The 23,128-nt window shown below is 32.7% G+C and overlaps 1 protein-coding gene across 4 annotated transcripts in view; it reads right to left on the reverse strand.

Annotated features, from left to right (window-relative positions):
- Positions 1–358: 358 nt before the first annotated feature.
- Positions 359–23,128, reverse strand: part of tup (LIM1_Isl and LIM2_Isl domain-containing protein tup) — a 291,256-nt gene continuing 268,486 nt past the window's right edge. For all 4 annotated transcript variants that reach the window (XM_085811104.1, XM_085811106.1, XM_085811105.1 and 1 more), the window contains one exon: positions 359–3,473. In XM_085811104.1, the coding sequence (XP_085667230.1) occupies positions 3,294–3,473 (180 nt within the window). In that variant the 3' untranslated portion in view covers positions 359–3,293. The remainder of the gene's footprint in view (positions 3,474–23,128) is intronic.

Consider the following 23,128-nt stretch of genomic DNA (forward strand, 5'->3'; position numbering starts at 1 on the left):
CATTTTATATTAATAAATATTATTAATAGAACTTCTTTTTAGTAATACGTTTGTTCCTTAATCTTTAAGCATGTGATTCCTGAATTTCAAAACCAAGGAAAACTTAAAACATGTTTATCTTAAGCCTATATGTGTGCGATTGTATTTTCATTTACTATTGAATTCTTATTGAACAATCTGAGTAAACGAAAAAATTATACACCCCCCAGTACCAATATTTTGCAGTATAATTGTGATGTAGTTTTATAGTTAATAAAATATTTATTGTTTATTAACTAAATTACTTTAAAAACTTTAAAAAATAATAGTGTTGTTTGTACGAAACATCCGACACAATACAAAAATGAGCAAACAGATCTTCCATATGTACACATATTTTATTCATATAATTTATTCAAACTGCATCATGAGTTTCGCAGATATATTTATGCACACATGAATCTGCAATCTACAAAAAAAGTTCCAGATTACTTTGTTTTTTTACTCATAATACTTCATATATTCTTCTAGAAGTCACAATCCCAAACGTCAGTACGCAGGAGAGGTGAAGCAAATAGAAATCTGTTGAGAAACAAAAATCTGAAACATTTATATAAAGATTTCTTATGACTTAGAATATTTGAAAAAATTGTCTTTAGGTTACAGTCACAGCGTATGTGCAATGGTGATGACGGAGATTACTTTGTTTCATAGTACCTTCGTCTCTGATGGAAATGCGGAAGGTCTCTATTTGCAAAAGCAAACGACTTCTTAAACACGAAGGTATATTAAGCACTCACGTACACATTTAAACTTCGAGGCTGAAAGCAGGCCTTGTGTAGCTTTCAGCTCATAGTTTTTTGCATTTCATTCAACTTTGCATGAAGATCAGTATCAGCATATTTCTTTCAAACTCAGCAATGGATCCTCATGTATGAATATGCAGTAAAATGAAAATTCAAGTTCCTCTGAACAGTTTATTATATGAATTTTTAAAGTTTATATCACCTCATATGAATATAATTATATTACTTTACTGAAAATAAATTGGGTTATGAATTAAATTATGTATGAAGGGCTAAAAAGGTGTCTCTGAGCAGTAATTAGGAATAAATTGACATAAAAATTTAGCATGCTTTATTATTTGAAAGGAGAAAAGAACTCTTTAACGTCTGATATTAAGAAAAGTCCAGAACTCTAAAATATAAATGAGTCAGTATCGAATTATCAATTTAATTAGCGAAACTATATTTGCAGTGATGTTAAAAGTTGATCCAAAATATTTGAGTTTCATCTTTTTAAAATTTTATGTTGCAAGGGTTTAATTTTCAGAAAATTTCAATGCACTGAAGTTATTCATAAATTGCTTCTAACTATAAGTAAACGTACGGATGTAAATTTTCAGAAATTACTCTCAAACATGAGGAAACATTTGACTGCATTTTCATATACGTTATTTCCAGCATTCATTATCGTATCACTGATGATCGTGAGTCACTCACGGAACTCATATTATATCTATGTAACGATTGTTCATATGATGCACCACGAGAAGTAATGTAACTGTGACTGTGACAAACTTCGGGCGGTCAGTTTGATGATGACGATGAGCTCACTTGCTGACATTAAATGTGCACAAGGGAGTTGAGTGATAGTGATTTCCGAAGAATCTTCAAAACGAAATTTAAAAGTAATAAAATTTAATATTTAGCAAAGGACATTTTAAATAAAAGCGACTTTTAAGATTAAATAAAATATTTAGTTCCTAAACTTTAAAAAAGAAGTAATAAAAAATGCAAAATAGAATTTTTTCGGAAAAAGTAACAGAACTTTATTGGTAAGTATACTTACCAATAAAGTTCTGTTATTATTTATGTAAAACTAGTAAGAATAAAATTTTAAAATAAAGCTTCGTACATGTCTCCTTCCCCCTCAAAAATGAGCAATAGGAAAAAAAAAAAAAAGAAAAAAAAAAAAAAAAAAGAAAAAAGAAAAAAGAAACCATGATGATGAAATTCCTTCACACATTTTTGAAGGCCTGGGTTGTATTTAAATTTAAATTAAAATCATTTCAGACAGTGTGAAAATAATATTTAATAAATGATCTAAACGAGGGGTTCTGTTCTGTTTGCGTACCACCAGTGGTACACGTACCACTGGTGGTACGCAAGAGAAAAATAGGTGGTACGCAAGAAGCAAAGTATTTTTAACTATGAAATTCAAAAATTAAAACCCCAACATCCTGATTGCGTTTTGAATTCTCTAACACGCAAATTTATGCAATCTGAGCTTTATTCAAGAGTGGTGGTGGCAGTAGTACTTTATAGTGGTGGTACTAAAGGTTTTCAATTTTTGTTTAGATGGTACGCGTTAGTCAAAAGGTTGAGAGCCGCTGATCTAAATTATTCCGCCTTTAATTCATTAGTCTCACTATGCAAATGATTACATAAATTGATAAAGGTCAATCTTAAGTAGAATTTATCCGAGCCTGGTCAATTGTTTTAGATAGCTCAACTAATCAGGTATCTTCTTTAAGGTATCTTTGCGGATTCCAGTTGGTGGACTGATCAACCATATGGAATCTTCAACTGATTGGTAGGCTAATAGACCAACTGGCATGCTCTTAGACACTCTTACTATACGAAAGCACTACTAAAATATTTTACGTCACCATGTCTTAGTCACATATTGAAAAGTCCTCGTTAAACCCACAGCTGAGATTTAAATCTTTAATAATAATCGCCATACGTATACATGCATATTAATCTTGTTTAAACATACGAAAACCGAATGGGTGACTAAAATATTTTAAAGGTATGCATTTTAAATTTCGTTACTAATGTTATATTCAAGGGGGGGGGAAATGTAAGCTCTTCGTTTAAAATAATGGTATGTTAAAACAGCTTGCTTATCGTAGAAGTATTGTTTAAAACAAATAAGCAACATATTTTATACTTTAAGCTATAAATAAAATGATTGACAATATATAACATTATCTCTTTTCTATCGTTTCTCCGCGGCAGATATTGAAGCGTTTTCCACAACGCTTTTAAAACCTAAGATCCACCGGTAATCACTTCACTCCTTTCAGGCTATGATGTCATAGCTTTGAAGTTCGTCATTTCCGGTCTCACTTCCAAATGCGTAAACTGATGGTCTTAGAGAATCCGTGCCATCATCCTATGAAGTGTGCGATCAAACTTCGAGATGCGGAGCTTTCATCCGAGCGACGATGAACCGCGAGAGTCGGACGTTCTGTTCCGAGGTGGCCGACCCCTCCTCGGTCGGGGATCTCGACCGGGGGTCGGCGGACATCATTCGCTAGTAGGACTCGAAAGTTCCGAGGGCGTCCCGGGGATATGCGAGGACAAATTACTCGGCGGCTGGTGAAGGGAGTGATCGTCCGTGAGGTAAGGAGGTAATTGGTGTGGTGGACCATGGACACCAGGTGGCATCACGTGGTGATCAGGACCGGGATCTCCATATCCATGCATCTAAATGAGAAAAAGAAACAGAATTATAATATTTTATAATTGTGCCTCTTATGTTTAGTATGCAACACATTAACATTCTATCTACAAATATGACTTTGGCTATATTTGCATACAAAACACTATTATTGAAAACCAATAAAGTTCACGTAAACTTTCTATGCATCTGACAATGGATTCAAAGATAAACAGTATTTCTACCAAAGACTATTTGCACACAAAATAACGACTGCAACACATCAACACATTAATAATTTGTCAATAAAGAATCTGTGAATTACATTTTTATGGTTATAGAAATGAAATAGATTTTTAAACAAATTCCAGATTTGGGCTTCCAAATGCCCATATTCGAGCGGACGACTACGTTATTCAAAATTAAATGTCTCTAGGTACCGTTGTTTTTCACTGTCAGAGAAACATTCTTGCATTCATGCAGATTTTTCATTATTTAATTTCTTTAAATATAATGCAAGGATCTAATATTTGGCGGCAACAATTTGAAAAGTGAAACGCCGTTTTATAGTGGACGACGCAAAATGGCAAAACGAAATTAATAGCCCTTCTGAACAAATTTCAAATTTCCCCTTTGGGTTAAAAATGAATTTTATGGTTACTAAATGCAGAATAACCATTTTGTAACAGTATAAAACAACAATATATAACTCGATAAAAGTAATACTAAGTATGAAGGATATGAACAAGTACTATATTTATGCAAAGTTGTTTGTGAAAATGAATTGATTCAATAATTATGTCAGAGCACGGAAACTATTCCGTACTTGATACCTGTCAATGAATCTTAATTTTTTTTTTTTTTTTTTCAACTTTGAAACGTTTTATCAATATATTAACCAGAAAAGTATAACAAATAAAACGAAAAAAGAAAAATTTGAAAATTAAATTTTAAAAAGTGACAGAGTTGAAAGAAAAATTGCATGTCTGATTCTGAATGGCAAAAGTTATGTCATCTATGAATCAAGCAATAAATATGATCATTGTTGTTGAGAAAACTGATTAAGAAAATTTCTCCGTGCACGCAAGGGGATATATTTGCAATTTCAACCTAATTTCTCTTCGGAGAAACATTTTGCTAATGATGCTTTTTAAGACAGAGGCGTAAGCTAAGGTTTTAAGCGCCCGGGTAAACATAAGGATTTTGCGCCCCTTGGATGCTGCGCCCGGGGACAGATGTCCTCCCTTGCCCCATCTTAGTTACGCCACTGTTTTAAGATGTATTGATATTAATGGCCATTAGACCTTTTAGATGCTTATAATATATGTTTTTGAATAACAGTACAATGTACACGTATCACATATGATGCAGACAATTTTCTTTAAAATTAACCATGTAAATGAACAAATTTTAGATTATTATTAGTCAATTTAATTTTTTATGTAAAGATAATTAGACTTTTGACAGTCAAAAATCAAAGTCTAGCGTCAATTTGTGTGCCAACATCCAGGCTCATGGCATCTAAATGACGCATGATGGTATTTCTAAACAAAGCTATTTTATCAATCATATGTTTGACTTTTATATCATCAACATTTGGGCAAATATTAAAAGGATGTTTTTTGTTATTTCCTCTGCGTTAGAATAGGGTTACCTTGGGAGCTAACCACATAGAAAGTTCATAAGAAAACTTTGTAGAGACATCAGGATATTTTTATAGCAGGACTGATGAAAAATGAGCAACGCTCTCCCCGGGAATCGAACCACGGACCTCTGGAATACGCGCCTAGGGTGCAGACCACCACACCAGGAAGACATGCTAAGAAGGCGGGAGAAATACCTTATATACTCCCCCTTTTAAAGAGCGACTGGGTTTTTTAGAGGACTCAATCGCCAAATCCTGAGTGTGGAAAATCATCATCCACCACCCTTGAAGCAGAAGAAATGAAAAATGACCAACGCATTCGCGGGGAATCGAACCGTGGACCTCTGGCATATGCGCCCAGCGTGCGGACCAACACACCACGAAGGCATTCTAAAAAGGCGGGAGAAATACTTTATAACTTCACTACAGTTTCCATATCCATGTAAATAAATATATTTTATATTATTATTATTCAAATTGGTTAGCGCGTCGCGCAGCTGCACCACAGGTCCGGGGCTCGATCCCCGGGCTGGGCAAGGTTGACTCAGCCTTTCATCCCTTCTATGGGTCGATAAAATGAGTACCAAGTTCGCTTGGGGACTAAACACCGGTGTTCTGCGACAGGTTAACCACTTGCCCAAGGCATATGCTGATGCACTCCGGGCCCAAGGTCAAGAAAGCAGATTTCGGGGCACTGCAGGCCTTGGCCCACTAGGGCTGTTGCGCCATTTAGTTTATTAGTCAATTTAATTATTTATGTTAAGATAATTTGACTTTTGATAGTCAGAAGTCAAATAAAATCAAACATCTAATTACTTAAATATGGACCAAACAAAAATTTTTATATAGTTAAGTGATTTACGAATAATTATTTCCTTTTAAGTAGCAAATGATAATTGTATAATAATTTATGTGTCTTGAGTAATTCCTGGAAGATATTAAAAACGAAGGAGGAATAAAGTTGCTGAATGTATTTTTGGTTTGTACGTATAGACAGCACAAAGCTAAAAGTTCACATATCCTTATTTTATATTAAAAAAAGAGAAAGAGATGGAAAAGTGTTAAATGTAAAATACATAGAAGAAACTCATCTCCTGAATAGGTGGATGACATCAGTGAGGAAACTCGTACGAGGCAATGTGTCAAACCTCTTACAACTTGCCCCAGACTTCCGTTTAGTTGAACCGTGCAACTTCAAGCGAGAAATCTTTCTCTAGCTTATCCTGCCCAAGTTCAACGACTCTATTTCAAAACTAAAACAAAATGAGAAGATAATTGCGCTTTTATCCCAAACAATACTTAATGCCCCAAATCAACCACTTACCGCAGTAGCAATTACGTTATAGAAGTGTCGAGAGAAAGCAGGAAAAAACCCTCTGTTTACTTCACTCACATCCTTCTTGTCAAGCATAAAAATAATTCAAGGATTTGGGATTTGGACAAAAACCTTCCTTCGAATTCGGAAGGTTCCCTCTAAGTAACTCTGGAGGCCATCATAATCTGCGCGCGCCACAATTTGCTCACGGCCGATTTGCCTCACACTGTTATTATTACCCATCCTTCACAGTTCCTACTAAGTACAAGGGAGGTCCTCTGCTAAACACCCTTCCCGCAAACCGCAAGACGTGAACAAAAGTTCGCTTGTCAATATGTCAGGCAAATTTCGGAAGAGCTTACTCTAGCCATTTGGGACTGATGTTCTTCCCTGACGGCAAATGTAACAAATAAATAAATACCGGTTCCCCCCTCTCTTTTCTTTTTTGAGTTCTAAGGGGGGGGTTGGTTAAACGTTCTGCCTCCCTCCAGGATCTGGTGTTTGCGCTTTTGTTGGTTTTTGACTCGGAACTGAGCTCATGTTGTCAGGATTTCAATTCACTTTGTAGAATTCCGCTAGGGGCGCAATCGTAGTTGACCGTGTGTGCCAGGGAACGCAAAGGATTCTCTGGCCACTTCAACATCCTACGAAAATGCTGGAGACGTTCAACAAAAATATTTTTGCTGAGGATTTCTTCGTTTTAGTCGTTGGGGGAGGAAGCTACTAGTTATAAAAGAAATGGAAGTCAAAAAATCATCTTCCCCGACTCCTTTTTTTTTTGGTTGACTTGTTGGCCAGAGCTGCGAATCCCTACTATTGTTATGTGGATGAGATGTTTTAGAGACTGATGTCTCAATAAAAACAGCTGCTACAGGATGGATTAAGGGTCGTCAACAACACAGTTTCGCACTCCTCTGAATGATAATGAATAATAAAGACTAAATATTTTGTATTGGGGGGGGGAGAGGAGATAATAAACGTGTATTTGAACGATGCATTTTGCGCTTCTACATTCCTTAAATTATACATCCCCCCTTTTTTTACAAATAGTAAGTTCATACAGTTATCCCTGAAAAAAAACACTAAATATTACTGTGGATTAGAACCGATATATTAAAAAGTGAATGCTATTAGTTTCCTTAAAATGCATGTAATATATTTATTTGCTCTTGACAAAGAATTTTGTTCTGTCATTGCTATTAAAAAGCGTGAAATCGAAGCTTGACTTATAGAGGGGGCGAAGTGGATTGAACAGCGGATCGACATATAACGCATTTACTTGTTTTTGACATATATAAGTTTACACTTTTATCAGTGCTACAAAGCATGAAATCTCAGTTTGACTTATGGAGACGGAAGGTTGATGAAGTAATATTTACATTCGGAATACGTTTTCTGTATAGGCTCAGATAAATTAATGAGAAAATAGCACTTAATTTTAATTACAAATTAAAACTGCTTTCCGCATTTTCGAATGTAAGCAAGTTCAAACGCTACAATAACAAAAATATTTATTTCATCTTAAATATACACACATGAATGTGCGCATATTTGTCGCACTGTGAAAAAACAACGGTACCCAGAAATATCAAATTTTGAATGACGTAGTCTTGCACTCGAATATGGGCGTCTGGAAGACAGAATTTGGAATACTTACTAAACTTCTGAATGAATTTCATCTTTTAAACCCAAAGGTACAATTTGCCCAGAATGGCTATTAATTTCGTTTTGGCATTTTGCACTTGCTCACTACAAACGGCGATTCACTTTTCAAATTGTTGCCACCAAATATTAGAGCCCTGCATTATATTTAAAAAAACTAAACATGAAGAATCTTCATGAATGTGTGTATCGCGCTGGCGATAAAAATGTTTCTTTTTCTTTTTCGTACAGTGTTGCTATTGCTCGCTTTGAAATCGTTGAGTTTCTCAATCAAAAACTTATAAATGCTTTTCAAAGTATAAAATGGATAATAAAACAAATTCCAGATTCCAAATTTGGCTTCCAGCTGCCCATATTCGGGTGGAGACGTACGGTAATCAAAAGTTGATGGCTCCAGGAACCGTTGATTTATCACAATGCGAAAAACATATATACATTTATGCAGATTCTTCATTATTTAATTTCTTCAAATAAAATAGAGGGCGATAATATTTGGTGGCAACATTTGAAAAGTGAAGTACCACAAAATGCCAAAACAAAACTAATAGCCATTCTGGGCTAACGCCCTTTGGGCTTAAAAGTAAGATTTATATATACGTTATACACGTCTCAAGCTGATAATAAAGATATGCATATCTAAGACTCATGTTTATATTATTATTTTTTATCTTTACATCTTTTCAAAAACAGCAAAAAATTGAAATCTATTAAATGCCTTTAAAGTTTTCTGACATGTTCTTCCTCCAAAGAATGTTAGCTTAATATATATAGAAAATTAATAACGACGATGTGTAACGTTGTTACATTATTAATTTTAATTATGGAAAATTATTTTACGTAAGTTCTGCTTCGAGAGAATTGTAAAAATTCTTTGCTAAAGTAAATGAGTTTCTGCTAAAGCGCTTGTTTAGTCTTTTTATATCTACCATTTCCTCTGCCAAGCGAATGTATTCATCAGTTATGCCAATACCACCCGAATCTGCGGAAAAACCCAAAATCCTCAAAATTTTAATTGTATTGTCTAATCCTCTGGGATGTTTTGAGACAGACGATCTACTTTTTAAGACATTTTTAGAATTTTAAATATTAGAAAAGGGAAACAGAACATATACTTGGGATCATTTTAAAATTGACATGAAATAAACCTAGGATTTTACATAACAAAATATAGATCTTACAAAGTTAATCTTTTAATCTTTCCGACAAAAGCAACTCTCATTTAGTTCTTTTCTAAACAATGAATATTATTTATAATTTTTTCAAAGAAATTTAAAATTATAAAAAACTATATATAGTATAACTACAATTTACAAATAAACAGGCAACTACTTCTACGGCAATTTTTTTTAGCTCAGAAGGGCTATTAGTTTCGAAACGACAATTTGTGTCGAAGCACTAAATATAGTAGTTGAATCACTTTTCAAATTGCTGCCACCAAATATTATCACTTAAAGAAATCAAACAATAAAGAATCTGCATGAATGTATGCATGTTTTTCGCATTGTAAAAAAACAACGGTATTTAGAGCCATCAGATTTTGAATAACGTAGTGCTGCACCCGAACATGGGACCTGGAAAGCACGAATTTTGAAGTTCGAATTTGTTTTATTATCTGTTTAAAATTTTGTAAAACTTTAACGAATTTTTGATTAACAAACTCAACGATTTCAAAGCAAGCAGTGGCATATAAGGAAACATTGAAAAGCATTTTTATCTTTAGAAAACTGCTCATTTATATGATAAATTGAGAAAAACAGATAAAGGTATGCCAACTCTAAACGCTGCATCACGAATTCTAAACATATAATGCTATGCAGCTTTTAAATTTTGTGCAACTTTGCTGTTAATTTGTATGTGACGTAAGTGTAAAGAAAATGATGTTCAATAATAAAACTAAAAAGACAAAAAGAAATAGGTTAGTAGAAGATAAAAGGTAACTAGTACTTATAAAAATTATTTTTAAAACATTGGTTATAAACAGTTGAAAGCGTGCAAGTAACAAATAAAACTGTTAAAGAGGTATTTGAAAATATAAATAAAAAATCCACATTTATTTATTTATTTTTAAAGCAAAATGAATGATTGAATTAACACTAATGAACATTTTCTTAGTTAAAAACGTTCATCTTTCACGGAGAGAAATTCAACATTAATGAATCTTTCAATTTCAATTAAGTGTATCTTTAAGTTTCATTTGAGTGTGTATTTCGTGGCAAGAAATTCACTTGATCATATCTTTTCGACATTTGGTAAGAAATTTTATATGAGTGTACTTTCCTTTTAACTGCAGAAAAATATTAGTTAAATGTACCTTTAACTGTTGTGTGGAATTTTCAATGACACTAGTAACCATCTTTGTTGCTAATGAACACAGAAAGAAAAAGAATATCATTTAATCTAACACCAAAATCTGACGTATGAAAAGTACTTTGGCTAACTAGTTTTCACTAATCAAATTGATTTTGCAATTACAACAGCTAAAATCATTTAACAATAATAAAATATTAGTTTTAATATGTACTATTAAATTCTGTGCACGTGTGTCTGTTTGCTTGTGGTATTATCTCCTCCGGTACGGCGGGGAGTTGACTTTCGAGAGAGGTAATTCCCCTCCCAGATTCCAAAAATTCGTGAGAAATCATTTCGACTATTCTCAACTTCTTACAACATTCATTAGCGGAGATATTAATTAAAAAATCTGAAAACGCTAATTTTCGCCCTCATTTTTCCGAGTGGCAACAGTTTCGCACGCTGGAGATAAAAATCTGCTTTATTTCTAAAAATGTTGCCACTGCTCGCTTTCAAATCACAGTTTATTAATAAAACATTTCTAAGTTTTACAAAATATGGGATAAAAAATAGCATTGCCAAACATTAAATATATTATTTCTGATTTAAAAAATTCGTGGGAAGACATTTCGGCTGTTCCCATTTTCGCACGACTTTAATTAGCCGAGATATTAATTAAAAACTCTGAAAACACTCATTTTCGCACTCATTTTTCCGAGTGGCAACAGTCTCGCGCGTTCGAGATAAAAATACTTTATTTTGAAAAGTGTTGTTACTGCTCGCTTTCATATCGTAGAGTTTGTTAGTCAAAAATTTGTAAGTTTTACAAAATATGAAATTAAAATAAGATTGCCACACAGTAAATATATTATTATTAAATAAAGTCGTATTCTGACGTTGAAGAAAGCACGCGATTGCATGTGACGTCACTGTATGTCAAAAATTGCTTGTTAATGTCAGCATTTTAAATAAATAGCTGCTGTTGGAACGTTTTTGTTTAAGGTTAGTATAACAGACACGATATGTTAGTGCCACGTTAATCCTTTTATTAATATTGAGAAAATATTGTTATATTACATTAAATTTAAAACTGGACTTCATACGTATTAACCTGAAGTATCAAAAGTTTCTGTTTCCTGGTTCGGCAATAAAAAAAAAGTATACGTATTAAATTAATTATTATAAAAAATTATAAAATTTATTTTATTATTTAGTTAAAAATTATTCGTAGTTATTATTAAAATTATTTATTATTTATATTTTTTATGATTTAATTTTTTGTACTATTAAATTAAATTTAATTATTTATTATAAAAATATTAGTCCAAAGGGGCTTTGTCCCTGAAGGACTATTGTTTTCGTTTTGCAATTTGGGGTTGGTTCATTATAAATGCTCGTTTCACTTTTCAAACTGTTGCCACAAAATGTTAGAGTCCTGCATTATATTTGAAGAAATTAAATAATGAAAAATCTGCATAAATGATTGTCTATTTCTCGCATTGTGATAAAACAATGGTACATAGAGCCATCGAATTTTGAATGACGAAATCCTACTGCGAATATGGGCATCTGAAATCCCAAATTTGGAATTTGTTTTATTATAGATTTTATATTTTGTAAAACGTTAACGAATTTTTGATTAACAAACTAGAGGATTTCAAAGTGAGCGATGGCAACGTTGTACAGGAAAAACACTTTTATCTCCTTATTGCTCTTGAACTGAATTTTACGGTTTAAGGGCGAAGAACATAATATTTAGTAAATAAAAGTAACAGACAAAATGCTAAAAAAACGCCCCATTCGACGTAATTTAAAATCTGAATCCTTTCAGATTTTACAATATTGTTTTTTTAAAATTATTATTATTACTTAAAAAACTATTATATTAAAATTGATTGTTGCCCAGAAAGAGTGAACTGATTTTATGTCCTGAAAAGCAAACGTATGAATGTTTTCATACGTTTGCTTTTCAGGGATATATGGAACTTAGAAATTTTGCTTTGGTTGTAGCCCGCTCGTCAGATAATTAAATGGCTTGATGCACCCCAGCACTAGTTATCTAAAGCTGATGAACTAAAGCGTCTAAAAGTAAATTTCTTTTAAACACATGAAAGATATTATCTTCTCTTTTTAAAGCTCTTTTTAAAGTTAATTTTATTAAAAATAAAACATCTTTTTGAATATCGGGTAACCAACAATCATTTCTCTGAAAGACTGCACACAGGTAAGCAATATTTTTATAAATATTGTTGTTGTTGGCCAAATGTTCAATTATACTTTTTTAATGAGATAACAGTTTTTTATAACTCTTCTTAAAATTTCAGAATGATCTGCAAGATTAAGTTGAGTATTTAAATTCAGAAAAATCTCGTGTTTGTGTTGCTAAAATTTAAGAAAAAAAAAAAAAAAAAAAAAAAAAAAAAAAAAAAAAGAATATTACTTTTTGAATACTCGCAAATTTTTTCTCCTGTTTCTAAAAAACTCGAGGGGGAAAAAATATTTTCCCCATTCCACTGTGCATCAATAACCAACGACAAATATCAACAAACGAGTAGAAGAGAGGGAAAAAAAAAAAAAAAAGGCGGTGCGTAAAAGCGAAGCAATAAAGTTATTTCGCTTTTACATTCATTGCAGACAACATGGCAGCAAAGATGTCTGCTACATAAAAAAGGAGAGCAGCAACGTTAGAGACGAAAAGATAGGAGAGCCACATAGATGCTAGCATCTAAGAGAGGAAAGACAGAAAAAGCTAAGGGAAAAGAGAAAGGAAAAAAAAAAAAAAGAAAGAAAGAAGGTAGGGGAGAGGAATTGCCTGGAATATGTCAGAATCGAATCGATGAAGGTAGAACGCCACGTTCTTCTCTTGATGCCAAAAAGCTTCCTCCTAGTCTCTTGCTAGTCTTTTTTTTTTTCCATACTTTTTTTCTTCTTTTTAGCCTCTTTTATTTTACTGCTTCCACGGGCGTGGTGTTCTGAAGAATTTTTCTTTTAAATCAGATGAAGAAAAGAAAAACGTTCTATTCTTCGAATATATATATATATTTCCTCATAGTTAATTTTTTTCAGTGAATCCTTTTTTTTCATTTATTTATTTTTTTAATATATACTCTGCAGAAAGAAAAGAAGAGGAAAAAATGTCGTTTCGCTGAAAAGCCGGGTGTTTTTGAAACAGAGGGGGAGGGGGATTCCATATGCATCCAAGCCTACACCGCACCTCGACTTTTTATACATTTCTTTCCCTCTAAATAACTTTTTTTTTTTTTTTTTTCAAGATGATTTTATGCGCAATTTCTAAAATAATTCGTCCTTACTGTACAGTATTCTGTTTCCAAGCTAGATATTATTATTATTATTATTATTTACAGGCATAAAACACTCTTCAGTGAGAAAAAAAAATTCAGCTTATAAAGCATTGCATTTGTTCCGATCTCAAGTGATTATTCTTTTTTTTTTTTTTTTTTTTCTTTTTTAGTCCAAAGGGATTTCAGTCCCGAAGGACTATTGCTTTCGTTTTGGCATTTTGCGTCGGACTCATAAACGTCGGTTCACTTTTCAAACTGTTGCCACAAAATGTTAGAGTCCTGCATTATATTTGAAGAAATTAAATAATGAAAAATCTGCATAAATGATTGTCTATTTCTCGCATTGTGATAAAACAATGGTACATAGAGCCATCGAATTTTGAATGACGAAATCCTACTGCGAATATGGGCATCTGAAATCCCAAATTTGGAATTTGTTTTATTATAGATTTTATATTTTGTAAAACTTTAACGAATTTTTGATTTACAAACTCAATGCTTTAAAAGCGAGAAATGGCAACGTTATATATAAAAAAAAAAATTCTTTTATCTCCAGCTCGCGAGACTGTGTATATCGGAAATTCTAAAGATATGCTTAATTTAACATTATTTTGCGATATTGCTCTTGAACTGAATTTTATGGTTTAAGTACAAAGAACATGATATTTAATAAATAAAGGTAACACTCAAAACGTTAAAAAAACGCCCCTTTGGACGTAATTTAAAATCTGAAAAATTTCAGATTTTTTTTTTTTTTTTTTTTTCAGATTTTCAATCAACTAAGGCTTCAAGAATTCTAATTTTAGGAATTTTAAATAATCTTCTCATATATTAATGACATAGTTTTTTAATTTTTATAAAGAAACATCAAGAAAATTTTCTTAAAAAATTTTATTGAATTTACACGCATTTATACGTGTATTCATAAACATTACGAAGGCTCGAGATAACATTTATGTTTTCATTAAATTGTCAAACAATTACCCAAAATTTAGTTACAGAATTTTATTCTTTTTTTTTTAATCAACCTTTAATTTAATGCTTTTGCTGCGATTCAAACAAATAATTATGTGTTTCATATATGTATACGTAAAACACTTAAGTAGATTGTCAGATTATAACTTTCGTCTTTGCCTGCCGAAGAAAACACGCTGAGTGTTTTATTCTTCTTGTGCATATTTCTTGGGTAAATACTAACCCTCTATGTCTCTGTATCCTTATGATGCTCACCAAAAAAGTCCTTTTTAGAAAAAAAGTAAATAATAAATATTTATTTACCTATTTTCTTGAACGTTGTGTGTAGTTTCATCTAAGTTTATTTCACTCGATAGAAATTCCGTTACGTGTAATCTTTGTTAACGAAGGGAGAACCGTTACCTTGCTAGATAAATCTTTGCTAAATATCAGAGTAAAATATGTTTTTAGATCTGAAAGCTAAAATACAACTTAATTCTTTCTTTCAGTCAATGTTTTATATACAGTAGTAATAATCCATTTGCTCAACAATTTTTGGGAAAAGACATATCACATGCGTGAAGCTTGCAATATGTGATCTTGGTTTGAGAATTAGTTAGCGTACTTTCTATAAAAATATATGAAGTGACATCATTTGGGACAATATAGCTCGTATTGAAATGAAAACAGGTTCAAGCATTGGCCAATCGGCAAGAAGTCACATTTTGAAATAAGTTCGTTTAAACAAGAAATCTAGAATCTAGAGTAGCTTTAACCAGCAACATATCTCTGCCATGCCACAATAAACTTATTTATCAGACTTCTCCCCTCCCCCGTTATTTCTTTATTCTCTCAAATCAGTATGATTCTACATTTTCAAAATGATGTGACGTTTAGTCCATAAATGAAACCAAAAGAGGCACTCACCCATACTTCCAGGAGTGTCACAAGAACACGACCGTCGCCAATACAAATGTGACATTTAGGTCATGAATGACACCAATCTCGCAGGTCATGAATTCACCTGCGCTTCCAGGAGTGTGACAAGTACAGAACCATCGCCAATACAAGTGTGACGTTTAGGGCATGAATGACACCAAAAGAGGCATTCACCTACGTTTCCAGGAGTGTCACAAGGGCAGGACAGTCGCCAATACAACGGCCATACGAATGACACCAAAAGAGGGATTCACCCGTATTTCCAGAAGTGTCACATGTGCAGGACCGTCGCCAGACAAGAGCCAAATTTAGTCCATGAATGACGCCAAAAGAGGCATTCACGTACGCTTCCAGGAGTGTCAGAAGTGCAGAACCATCGCCAATACAACTAGTGCAGTTGCACCGGGCGCCAGAAATTTTAAAATTTACAGAAGCACTGAGCAGCAAAATTTAGGGAAAGCGGAACTTCTAATGCTTAAGAGAAAATTGTAGAAGAATCCTGTAAATAGGATTTAATTTACTATTCCAATTAAACTATACAATATTTTTTTTTTTTTTTTACACCTTTGATTGCATTAATTATCATATCCGCTTTTAAAAGCTTACTATTAAAAAATAATTGTATTTTAAAGTTATTTAATATATTTAATGCATTTTAAGTCATAAAATTAGATTAATTTCCTTTTAGCTCAAAAGGGCGTTATCTCGAATGAGCTATTAGACTGAAAGCTAATCACTTTTCAAATTGTTGACACCAAATACTATTGCCCTGAATTATCTTTAAAAACATTAAATAATAAAGAACATGTCCATAGCAATTTTACGCCGTCAATGAAAACATTGTATACCCAAAATAATGCTCGATAATGCATGTATTTAGCGAAAAAATATCCGAATCGAATAGACATTTTTCAAGACAAGATATTTGGAGAAATGAGGCTACATTATTTAAAATAGTTGAAAAACATTATTCATTTCTATGGATTATTTTGATTTTCAGAATGCCGTCTGACAGGTACAGTAGTTAGCAATGCTGACTGCCGTACCGAAGAACCTGGGTTCGAGCCCCGGAAAAGGCATGGATGTTTGTAAATGTACAGTGTCTGTGCGGTAATGGGGCACCCAAATATGGAGTGAGCTGAAAGTAATCTCGAGAAGTTAGTGGTAGGGGAAGAAAGGTGGGAGACACTTGGACTCGTTTCCCTCCCTGGGGTGCAGTCCTTCAAAACTGAGGGCGGAAATGAGCAAAGTCGTACTGCCACATATATGGTTCTGAAGGCTCTTTCCAACGACAGGCGCAATCTTGCATTCCTTTCCACAATGAATTTCGTGGACTTGTTTTGATATTATTTGATATTGGACTTGTTTTGTCTCAGACAAGTGAGATAAGTCACAACAACAACAACAACAACAAATTTTGAGAATAAATCATCTGTTAATAAACACTCACTTCATCAACATTCAAATTGTGTATGCATTTTTGGGAAACCCTGTGTTTAGTTAAATAACTAATAAACATTTAAATTCTCAGGTCTTCAGTTTTAATTCTCTAGTAATTGAACTAATTGCCATAACTTAACAAATCCAAGCGTTTAGTATCTTCAATTGTAAATTTTCAATACTTCTTTAACTTATAGTGCCTTTGTTACTTTATGGATCTTTCGAATACAACCCTGCTTGAAAATACCCAGAATCTTTCCTGGAGAAAATTTGAATCCAAGGTTAATAATACGTTATTTGGATTAACAAATACAGATGTTACCACTTATTATTCCTTGCATGTAAAAAACATATTCTAGTTTTCCTTCATTAGAAATAAGAGATGCTTATTTCTAATGAAAAACACAAGATGATAAAAAACGCAAGATTTTAATTGTTTCTATTATTATTCTAGATTTATTTTATATTCTTCACCAGTGACTCCTGTTATTACAGCTTAAAAAACCTCCACCTTTAACAGCACTTTTCGCTGGCAGAGGTCAAGGTTATTTCTTCCTTTAAAATTCGCTTGGTCAGAGGAAAAGTACAGGTAATATATTGAGAGGTAATGAATTTCAGAGAAACAAGTGTCACACAAGATAAAGGTTGAAAAATTGTACCAGAAAACTAACCAACCAGCAAAAAATTTAAAAGGAAAAGCAAAATTTAGTAGGTGAATTTTGTTCCTTTCATTGTTGGAGCAATAATAAAAATGCAAGAAATATTACGCACGTCCGAAAACTGGGGTAATTAAGTCAGAGATGGTACAGCATTATAAATTAAATTAATTCCTCGATCCTAGATAAAAATTTGCAGTTTTCTTTATGTCGACAAATAAATTCGATGTTTCAAAAGATGAGATGCAAGAAAAACAGTCTTTAAAGCGAAAAGGAGATGTAGCCAGAAAAGCTGTTAGTCTCAAAACATTTTATGGTGTTTCACTATAAACGGCGAAACACTTTTTAAATTGTAGCCGCCATATATTATCGCCTTGTATTATATTAAGAAATTAAATAACGAAGAATCTGCATGAATGCATGTATGTTTCTCGCGTTGTGGAAAAAAAAAAAAAAAAAAAAAAATGCTATCTAGAGCCATCAAATTTTGAATTACGTAATCCTCCATCCGAACAAGGGTACTTGCAAGCCCGAATTTAGATTTATTATCTATTTTATAATTTTATATTTGGGAAAACTTGAACGATTTTTGGTTAGCCAACTCAACGATTTCAAAGCTAGCAATGGCAACACTGCACAGGAAAAAAAATATATCTTTAGCGCGCGAGACTGTATATCTGAAATTCTAAAGATAGGTTGTTTTTAAATATCTTTTGATTTCGCTGTTGAATCGAAATGTATGCTGCGTAAGTCCAAAAACGTGATATTTAATGAATACACACACACAAAACGTTAATGACAAACATTAATTTATAAACTGCGGTAACCGCAAAACTTTAATAATAAAGAGACAAAAACGTTTTGTAAAGCCATCTTAATAAGAAAACTGAACATCGATATGATGAACTGAGAAAAGACTAGGGGGAAAAAAAAAAAAGAAAAATATATGCCAACGTTGCATCGGGAATTATGAATGTATACTACTCTTTTGTTTTTAAAATTTTTGTAATTTCGTTGTTTAATTTTTACATCACGTAAGTGAGAAGGAAATTATGCTTAATGTTAAAGTTAGAAAGACAAAAAAAAAAAAAAAAAAAAAAAGTTGTGTTTGGGGGAGGGGGGATCTTAGTAGGAGTAAGTGTTACATCATACTGGTAGAGTGCCAAGTCAACGAGAGCATAAAAAACCTTAACAAAATCCTTTTAGGCGACTGTTAAAATCTAAAACTTTTTAGTTTTTTTAATTATTATCTCTCTCTCTTTTTTCTTCCCAAAAAAAGAACAGAAGCCCATTTTGCATTTGAACGCTGTTGTCTGATCAAGTTCAAATAAAAGGCAATAGCGATTGTTCGTTGAAAGAGCTTCCTGTTGAAACAAAATCTAAGTCAGTTAACGTTGTTTTTTCTTTTGCAGTCAATTTAATTTAGTAATCCTTATTTCGTTGTTAATTAAATCTAATATTTTCACTTCAGTTTATTTATTCCTTTCTGAAATGTCAGTATATACCTTAGATTTCACACTTTACATTCCAAAAAATGTAATGAAACGATAACAAAGGAAAGATATTTTATATCATCAACACTGAGTTCCCAATAAAGAGATCATAGCCAAACAAAATGCAAGTTAAAAATCTCTGTTAATCTTTTTAGTCTAACTTTTTTTCGCGTAGTCTTTGTATTTTTACTAGAAAAAAAAACTTTTTTATTTGATTGATGTGCAGCACACACACAAAATCTGTTTAATATTTCATATTTCCAAAGTATGGAAGTTTTTCTCCCCCTTACCTAAAATGTTTCTTTAGAACTTTCTAGATAGATACTTGTACGAATTAGAATTCTCCCCTTTTTGTAAAGTAGTTAATAGCTAGCTTGAGCATTAAAAAAAAGGAGGGGTTTAGATTTTAAATTACTTCTAAAGAGTTTTTTTTTTTTTTTTTTGATTGACGTCTGTACGTAAGCACAGAGTAAAGGATTTTTTTTTTTAAAGACGGATTGTAAAATGGATTCAAAAGGTATTATTTCTTGACGTCTGATTATTTCTTGAAATTAATTTTTTTTTATTATTATTAAGATTGTTTTAAGTAGAAAAAATACAAACATTTTCGTTTAACTTCTCTAGATTATTTGTATTCAACAATGGGTTAACTATAGTGTTCTATAGTAGTATAGCTACTAAACTATAGAATTCTTTTAATCAGTAATGAATATAACAGTCTTGATGAATGCAGTAGCAGAGTGAGTAATTTTTAAGTTGAAGCACACGTGTGTACTATCTCGCAGAGATGCCATCGTTCGTTTTCTGTTGCTTGTTGCATTTATTTTGAGCAGTAAAACTGAAATAACACGAGCACAAAACTCAGGTAATTACAATCTAACACCGGCTAAATAATGACGACAACTCTCGATATTCCGTAAAACAAAAAATACAAAGTCTTCAAAAGCGGACACGATTCGGGATAAATTAAAACTGACGTCTTCAGTTAGGGATCGGATTGACGGCAGATCGCCTTTTTATCTTTTGCAGCAAGCGGCCCGCCCAAGGGTGCAGAAGCCGGCCAAAGAAGTCTCCAGTGAAGCCAGACAACTATAAATCAAGCCAATGGTCACCTGATATGTCACGTGACAAGCCTCCGATAACTGCATCCCCCAGCGACGGTTTGTGAAAAATTACTCTTTCACACCGAAAAGACTAGTTCCTTGCACAAGGGATGTCGTCTGAAGACCCTGCTGCCTAATCTCAAAACGAATTTGTTGATTTACTCATCCTCCTTCACATTAGTAGTACTTTTTATGCTTTGCATTTGAGTTATATTTTTGAAAATAAGATACATAAATAAGCTGGTTTATGTGATACAACATCGCCAAAAGTGTGTTGCTGTATAAATTAAGTAAACCTTTTGGGGATAGGATAGATTGGATTGCTTCTCCTCGTGGATTCAAAAGACGCAACATCTTTTTTTGGTTGTAAATTTAAACATAACAACGACTTTTAAGGACACAGCATCCGTTTTCGTTGAATGTAAGGTGATATTTAAAAGTTTTGACTTCCCATTAACAATTAAAATAGATCCTAGATTTTTTTAGGCCCTATTTTTAGCTTAGAAGAGCTATTGATTTCGTTTTGGCATTTTGCGTTGGTTGACTATAAATGTTGCCACCACGTTTCAAATTGTTGCCACCAAATATTAAGGCCCTGTGTTATATTTAAAAAAAATTAAATAATGAAGAATGTGCATAAATGCATGTATGTTTCTCGCATTGGGATAAAACGACGGTGAAATCAATAATAAAACAAATTAGTTAGTCATTATAATTAGAAATTAGTCAAATATATATATTACGTGTAATATTCTTTCATGTAATTCATATTTCTTTCATATTTATATTTCCTTTATTTAGTTTCATTCATGGCTCCTTTAAGAAATGTAAAAGGGAAAAAAATAATTCTGAAAGCTTTTAGATTTTAGATTACATCCAAAGCGACGGTTTTCCAACGTTTTGCGTGTTACCTTTGTTTATCAAATATCTTGTTTTCGCACTTAAACCTCATAAAATTCAATTCAACAACAATATCACTAAATAATTTAAAAAGAGCATATCTTTAGAATTTTCGATACACAGTCTCGTGCGCTGGAGATTTTTTTTTTTTTTTTTTTTGTGTGTGTGTTCAGTGCTGCAATTGCTCGTTTAGAAATCGTTCAGTTTGTTAATCGAAAAACCGTTAAAGTTTTACAAAATATAAATTAGATAATAAAACAAAATTTTAAATTTGGGCCTCCAGATGATTATATTCGGGTGGAAACATTCAATATTCAAAATTGGATAGCTGTAGGTACTGTTGTTTTATCACAGCGCGAGAAACATACACACATTCATGCAGATTCTTCATTGTTTAATTTCTTTAAATATTATACAGGGCTCTAATATTTATTGGCAACAATCTGAAAAGCGAAACAACGCTTGTAGTGAATCATTACAAAATGCCAAAAAACTAAAAAAACTAGTTACGTCCTTAGAGTTTTTCCAATGTATTCACCATACATATAGTGAATAATTTACTATAGTGAGCTACGTTATGATATATTACCAGTGGTGCTCAATGTTTTGACTAAAGCGTACTATCTAAACAAAAATTGAAAACCTGTAGTACCACCACTACTACCACCACCACTCTTGATGTACTACCACCACTAGTCTTGAACAATTACTACTACCACCACCAATCTTGAACAAGTACTACTACCGCCACCACTCTTGAACAAAGCTCAGATCGCATAAATTTACGATTGTTAGAGAAAAAATTCAATCAGGATGTTATAGTAAATAATTTACTATAGTGAACTACGTTATGATATATTTCCAGTGGTGCTCAACCTTTTGACTAAAGCGTACAATCTAAACAAAAATTGAAAACCTGTAGTACCATCACTACTACCATCACCACTCTTGATGTTCTACCACCACTACTCTTGAACAATTACTATTACCACCACCACCACTCTTGAACAAGTACTACTACAGCCACCACTCTTGAACAAAGCTCAGTTCGCATAAATTTACGATTGTTAGAGAAAAAATTCAATCAGGATTTGGGGGTTTTAATTTTTGAATTTAATAGTTAAAAATACTTTGCTTCTTTGCGTACCACCTATTTTTTCTCTTCGGTACTACCGGTTGAGAACCCTTGTATTTACGCTATTATGCAAAAATATTAGTGTACATGTTTTGCTTATTACTTAATTCTTTCAATTGCCTAATGGATTTGCAATCGTGAAATGTAAGTTGATATAATAATAGGACAAAAAATTTTGGATTCTAACTTTCGTTGGATGTTAGTTAAGAAAAACTACGTAAATTGGGGGAAGAATCGTGAAACTAAGCACGTTAAATATTTACTATAATTAAAACTTCAGTTTAATTTCTTCTTTGCAATTTTAAATAATTCAAAAGAAACTGAAGCTTACTTCTCAAACAGAATCGTGTTTGTACTGTAAATTCATATAACATATGATAAAAACAAACATCAGAAATTTGTTGATATGGTAGTAGACGACCGGTTATCCCATGGAGATAGGAAGTCCTTTCTTACCTCCATGGGTTATTCCATCCAATGGCCTGAGTTCAAATTCCGGGAAATGCATGAATGTTGGTAACTGAACTTCTCTTTGCGGCGTGAAGGCACTTAAAATACGGTCTATCCGAAAAGATCCTCTTTCCTTACTATCATAGAAAAGGAGTAGTAGACCCTTGGATCCCTCCCTGAGGAGGAGGGCTCTTTCTCTTATTGTCGCCTGTCAAGTGCCTAAGTTCAGACCAACGACAGATGTTACTCTTTGCAACCACAAGTTCATGGACGTGATACTTCAGGCTGAGATCAAAAGAATTAATTTCATTAACGAGAAAAGGGAAAAAAGTGGTTTTTACGTGACGCTAACCACAAAAATAGATAATAACTTAATGTAAAGCTTACCTCAACTGTTAATTGCAGTGATGTAAATTTAG

The sequence above is a fragment of the Stegodyphus dumicola genome, chromosome 2 (genome assembly GCF_044657685.1).
Source record: "Stegodyphus dumicola isolate Sdum_Otavi_A_Nest chromosome 2, ASM4465768v1".
NCBI lineage: Eukaryota > Metazoa > Arthropoda > Arachnida > Araneae > Eresidae > Stegodyphus > Stegodyphus dumicola.